The sequence below is a fragment of the Cryptomeria japonica genome, chromosome 4 (genome assembly GCF_030272615.1).
Source record: "Cryptomeria japonica chromosome 4, Sugi_1.0, whole genome shotgun sequence".
Taxonomy (NCBI): Eukaryota; Viridiplantae; Streptophyta; class Pinopsida; order Cupressales; family Cupressaceae; genus Cryptomeria; species Cryptomeria japonica.
Genome location: NC_081408.1, coordinates 518,076,691 through 518,083,286, shown reverse-complemented (window position 1 = coordinate 518,083,286; position 6,596 = coordinate 518,076,691). Strand labels below are relative to the sequence as shown.

The window sequence follows — 6,596 nt, the reverse complement described above, 5'->3', positions numbered from 1 at the left end:
ATTCAAAATCTAATGAATGACATTTTCTCCTAGTTTTTCAATCTCAACCCTCCAATTTAGAGCTATAGTAGTAAAAGAATCTATGTTCATGCATGTTCTAGATAGTCCTTGTGTAATAGCAACTTGGATGCTTGTGGAAGGAGAAGTTGAATCTATGGAACCCAAGAGTTGGTTGATATATTTCTTTAATTCAATGTTCTAAGCCTTCAACTCTTCTTTGGTCTCATCCTTTTTGTCCATTCTCCAAAAGATTTGATCCATTGCTTACTTGAGAGAATGTTTCTCCCCTTCCTTATTTTTCTCCCCTAAATCCAATCCTTAGATATGGTAATCTTCTACCCTCATCTTCTTTTCTGGTTTGTCCACCTATGGAACGACAATTTGGACCTTTTGGTGCTCAAATTCATCTATTGTTACTACTACTAATTTCCTTGCTCGATTTTTGGTTTGAGGACTCTTGAAGGTTTTTTTTAGCATAGAGAAATTTGTATTTGTCAATTCCTTATATATCCTTTCTCTACGAGCAATTGATTGCGCAAGCCAGGTAGGAGTGGAACTAGTTCTTTCTCCTCTTATTTGCAAGGCATCTTTAGAGTCTTGGTGTTGTTGGTCTTGTTCTTCTTCTCACTTCTCTTCTTCATCATGCTTTTCCTTTCCTATATGCTTTGCAGGTCCCTCAAAATGAGCCTTGTTGTTGTAGGAGTTCTTCTTACACATCTTCTTGCATTTGTTCATTTATAACACTTTGTTCCCCATGTTCATAATCTGATCAATTTGCTGTTGGGAGCCGGTAGGAGGAATATCTTGGCTCCCTCCTTCCACTTCGCCCAAGTCCTTACCTACCATAGAAGGTAAAAACATCCTCAATTACATTATCAAAAACTTCAACATTAGGAGCAGCTTTATGATATGTTTATTGTTCTTGGCCCAAAGGAAACTCTACGTGTTCATGATGCACTTCAAGCACTAGTTCATTAATCTCAATTCTCTCCTCCTGTTCTTCTTCATGAACCTGTTGTTGTGGTTCTTCCTCCTTTTGAAGCTCAGCCTCGGTATCTGTCTTCATACAAGATAGTATATTGAGGTAGCTCTTGAGATGAAGGTTCCGCAGATGAAGATGGCAAAGGACCTTCTCCCTAGAGAGTGGAGACTTGTGAGACATTAGAAGTTTGTGAGGCAGGGTTCTCTTGTTCTTGTTGTGAGGATTCCATCCTTGTTCTTTTTTTCCTAATCAATTGTGGGTTAGGGTCTTCCTCCGCTTCTTCCTTTGACTAGTCTCTTATTATATTAATTGGAGGCACCCCTAATCTTCTAAATACCTTAGTCCATTCTACTAAGGCAACCCTTACTTCCCCCTTTTCTTCATCCTTTACAGTAGCTGATCTAGTCCTTTGATGTACTAAAGGAGTTAGGTAGTCGATGCACTAGGAGGGTCCTTTCTCTTACCAAATTGGGGAGGATTGGTTGGGGAAGGTGCAACTTGTTCTATCTTCTTTTGTTGCATCTTTTTATGCACCTTCGAAGGAAGTTGCTCCACATAAGGTCTGACATGATCTATTGGGTTTCATGCATGTGAATACTTCCTAAAGGAAGAGGGTCATAGAGTTTTCTTCTCTTTTGCTGTAGCAGTTGGTTCTCCCTATGATGGAGTCTCCACTAGATGAACCAGATGCATAGGGTATAGATTACCCATCCATTTCTTGGTCCAATGCAATGCATCCTTAGCTCTTAGTTTGATATCCTCTTTCTCTACTAGTTTGGGATCGAAATGATGAATTGAGATTTTTAAAAAAATTATATAGAGGATGTAAAACATTCCCATCATCAGCTTTTTTGAGTTGTTCAAAAACCCATAAATTTTCCACCTTGACTACCAAATCCAAGCTCAGCCTACAGTAGTCCTTGACTTGGACTTCATGATCATCTATGCAATTAGCCCAATAATCTTCAATGTGTAGCATATGTTTAAAATGAGAACCCATAACCTTACTAAACGTGTCCACTGAATCAAACTTATCTCAATCAATTCTCAACATCTCCAAAGACAATTCAAGAAACTCTACCTCTAAATTCTTAGCCACTTTCATATCTAAGTATGAATGTACTCCTACATTGATTGGAAGCTGTAAAAAATGGCTTATGATTTCTCTTCACCAACTTGTGGGCATATAAATTAATTTAAATTTTTTAAAGGAAATTGGAAAAAGAGAAGAAGACATATTGAAAACCTTGAAAAATAATTACTGTAAACAATATTAATCAATTCAATATATTTAGCAAGTTGTTTAAATAGTGCTACAATATTCACAAATATTCAAAATTTAGTAATCAAATCAATTTTATTTTACTTGATTATCATTATAATTTTTAATTAAAATATGAGTTTGTCTACAATTGTCTTTTTTTTGTAGTCTCATTTATCTTTATGTCAAGTGCATGCTCTCCTAAATACATTTATGCCAACTATGCTTAACATTCTATTAATTCAAAGATTATTGGTTTTTAAATACATTAGTAAAATATATGAGTTTGTTTACAATTAACTTTTTCCTCCATCTCATTTACCTTTATGTCAATAACACTTAACATTCTATTAATTCAGATATAATTCCTAACCCAAATTGCTTTCCTATTTGAACATTTACATCAATTTTATTTTACTTGATTATCATTATATTTTTTAATTAAAATATATAAATTTGTTTACAATTAACTTTTTCCTCAATCTCATTTACCATTATGTCAATTACATGCTCTCTTTTACATTTATGCCAGCTATGCTTAACATTACCTTTATGTCAACAATGCTTTAAAATTTTATTTATTCAAATATAATTCCTAACCCAAATTGTTTTCCTATTTGAACATTTATCTTAATTGTTAAAAATAATAATAATCAACATTAAATATCCATCCTATAAAAAAAAATATCTCTCCACATAATTTACATAAATTTATTTTAAAGATAACTATATGGGTTTTATATTATTCTATTCTTATCCTTACAAAAAAAATCTTTACACCTATTTTCATGTTTCAATTGTAAGGGTGGGTCCCATAGAGAGGAGCTTCAATGAGTATAATTTTTGTTAAGATATTTTATTTGGAATGATCCCATGAATTTTGTAGTGCAATTTTTAAAGCTTGAGCTCCAAAATTTATGAAAATTCGGGTCTCGTGAATTTTGTTATATAGCATAATCAATTCATGTGGAAAAATAAATATTTAAAAAATATTTAATTGATTGACAAATGATTGGAAAAATGTATTTAAGCTAGTGGAGAAATTTCTAACCTCCACATTTTCTATTGACTCAAATTTACTGCCCTAAAAAGTGGGGTCAATTTTTTTAAGATAAGATTGCCCTAAAAAGTGGGGTCAGTTTTTTAGGATAAGATTCCAATTAATCTTATACCACTAATTTATACTTCATGAGACCTTGCTCCTTAAAAATAGATTTCATCCTAATATCTCTTTTAATAACTCTTTTAGTCAATAAATAATTCTAAAATAATTCTATATAAAATAAGTGAAAACTGGTATTCTTATAAAAAAGATATACTTAAGATATTTATTTAAATTCATTCTTGTTGATTATAAATATTTTTCCTAATTCATTTAAATATAAAATAAAATTGTAACAAGAATAAATGAAAATTATCTGGATCTAGTAGAAATAAGAAATAAAACTAAACACAAATTAGTTTAAACAGAACCTTCATATGACATGATCTTTTGAAGGTGATTTTAAAATATTTTTAATAAATAATAATTTTATAATTTTTTTTTATAAACCGAAAAGAAAATAATGCGCCATTTGGGAAAAAGCGCCAACCTTAAGAGGCACAACGAACAAAAGAACTGACAGTCGCAGAATAGCTGGTTGCTAACATTATAATTGTTGTAGTACAATACAAAATGGATAGCAAATCTGATCAAAAAGGTTAAAAGGCAGCACACAAACAGGCTGTCAGAATACCAACACAAACATCACAATAGAAAATTTCACAATCATTTAAGAAAGCTTGGCGGCCCCGCTTTTGTAATCAGCTCACGTGTTTTAGACTGTAAAATCAAGCAAAACTGCAAAATAATTACAGTCCACGTAATGTTATTCTCTACAGAATTGATGAATATTGTTGACGGGCCTCTTTCATGTGCCATGCTGTCAACCTGCGTATAATAACATTTGAGTCTCCATTATTAAACACGAATAAATGGGCATTCTCATTCACTGCCAACATGGGATAGCTCCTTGATGTGATGCAAGTTTTGCCCCCCTCTGCAAAGCTCTCTATTATACTGTGATCCACCTGTTCATACAGTTACACTACATCATTTAACTTTCAATCAGAAAGAAATCAAAGCTTTAAGAAAATGGAAGGCACCAGGTTGGTCATAAGAGTGTTCAGGAATTCAAAATGTCGATGCAAAAATTAGCACACAATCTAATCTAATCTAATCTAGAAGTAGATATGATCAATTTCATGGATTGTAGAAATTTGATGTCTTAAGAGATCCCAGATTGTAAATCTACTGATAATTAAAATATTCTTACCAGAACTCGCAGAGAGAGGGATTTCTGATGAGGAGACAGGTTTACAAATCCTCCATAGCTTGTTTTGTCCATATCAGTGTCTAAAGATGACCTGTCCATTATATCATTGTAACCATCTAATCAGAGTGACAGTTAATCATTCAGAAAAGGAATCTAAAGTTAATCATTGAATACAAACAGTGCAGAGTGAATGAGTCTGCCACACTGTCAGACTCATTAATCCATCCCCACAAAATCCTTCTTCCCTTATTATCATCATAAAATGTTTTCGAGGCATAAAATTTGCCATAATCATATCTAAGCCCATTTGGGCCCTCCACAGATCCATTGTCAGGCACATATCTTTCCAATTTAGGGAAATACTTGCCCACAGTGTAATAGTCTACCTTGGAATCATCCAAACTGTTCTTCAGCACATGTTTCAGAAAAGGACCCTCAACAGATGCATCAAGGTCATCATTGCCATGGAGGGAAACAGGGTAAAAATCAGGACATTCCCACATTCCAAAATGCTTTGCAGAATGAAGTGGGTGTTTTGCCTTGACCCATTTCTTGAAATCCTTGCTTTTGTAAAGCAAAGCCATTCCTCTCTTCTGCTTATCTCTCTTATTCCCCACCAGTACTCGCCATATGTCGTCTGATCCCAACCAGGCTGTAGTTGGGTCTCTGAATGAGCTGCTATTGATAATACCCTCAGGCATCATGATAGGATTCTCTGGAACTTTCTTCCACTCCCTTAGTAAAGGGTCTGAGGGATCCTTAGGAACTGCCATGTTTGTAACTTGTACAGAGACATTGGTGTTGCCCGTGTACAAAATAACAGGAGCACCACCCTCTTGCATTTTTGTTGCAGATCCAGACCAAGCACCATTAATGTCATACCATTCATCTGGGTACAGAGCTGCTCCAGGCAAGTGCTCCCAATTTATCAAATCTCTAGAAACTGCATGCCCCCATCTAATCAACCCCCAAACAGCTGAAAAGGGATTATATTGGTAGAACAGATGGTAGTAGCCCTTGTAGAAAAATGGGGCTGCAGAATTCAAACCCTATTTTAGAATGCACTTTTATAGAAAAAATAAACTATCAAATAAAGAATAGATTAAGATATGTTATTTATACTCACCATTGGGGTATTCATCGTTGCTCCATGCACATATTAAATACATCCAGATCAGCATGAAACATTTGTTAAAACAAATAACCCTCATTACCAGGAAAAATATAACATTCATAATTCTAAGTTACATAAAATTGCTCACCAAAAAAAAACACCTTTGCAAAATCCATAATTCTACACATACCGTTCATCCAATTCTTCAGAGGCTGAAAGTGATAGGCTGTCTTATGAAAATTGGAGATAGACAGATTAAATATAGGGCTTGGCTTGGCCTTTTGGAGGTCCTCCAAACTAGTTTCGTCCCAGACATGGTGGGAAGCATGGGAGCACACCATCAGAAAAGCAAAAAGAAAGCAACATGACAAGAAAGAACAGCCACCCATTGCAAAGATTGATTGTAGCAGCAAAACAGATCTGTGACACTATAACTTGGTTGAACTAGGCCTTGATTTATAGGGTGCCAAAATCATCTCGTCAAATAAAGCTGGGTAAAATTTGAAAAAATCAATGCATGGATAAGGATGCTTAACTGATAACTAATAGCAGGCAAAGTTTACGAATGAATGACTAGGTGGGCACACTGGGCAGGATTCCAATCTCTCGGGAGATTCAATAGGTCAATGGAAAGGATAGAAAAACATGTATATCATAAAGCATAATGGAAAAAAAGCATCAAAGGGACAGGTACCTAATCGCTAAAATTGTTATTTATGATCTTTTAAGGCCACAGTCTAGACTTGCAGGCGACGTGTGAACATTCCAAGGCTTGGCTCAGCTCATCACCTTTACCACTTATCACGCTTAGGTGAGAACCCACTAGCTAATTTACATATTTTGTTCTGTTAAAGTTAGATCTGGGACCAAGGGATTAACAAATTGCAAGAAAAACCATAAATTTTTTGGTGGAATTCGGGACTC

General features: G+C 34.6%; 1 protein-coding gene across 1 annotated transcript; it reads right to left on the bottom strand.

The window, feature by feature from the left end:
- Positions 1 to 3,993: 3,993 nt before the first annotated feature.
- On the bottom strand, positions 3,994 to 6,304 carry LOC131875487 (beta-fructofuranosidase, insoluble isoenzyme CWINV2-like). Its single transcript, XM_059219925.1, has 3 exons — positions 5,685 to 6,304; positions 4,559 to 5,591; positions 3,994 to 4,313 (listed from the first exon to the last, which is right to left on the bottom strand). The coding sequence occupies exons 1-2, from the start codon at positions 5,791 to 5,793 to the stop codon at positions 4,699 to 4,701; spliced, it is 1,002 nt and encodes a 333-aa protein (XP_059075908.1). The 5' UTR covers positions 5,794 to 6,304; the 3' UTR covers positions 3,994 to 4,313; positions 4,559 to 4,698.
- Between the last annotated feature and the right edge of the window lie 292 nt (positions 6,305 to 6,596).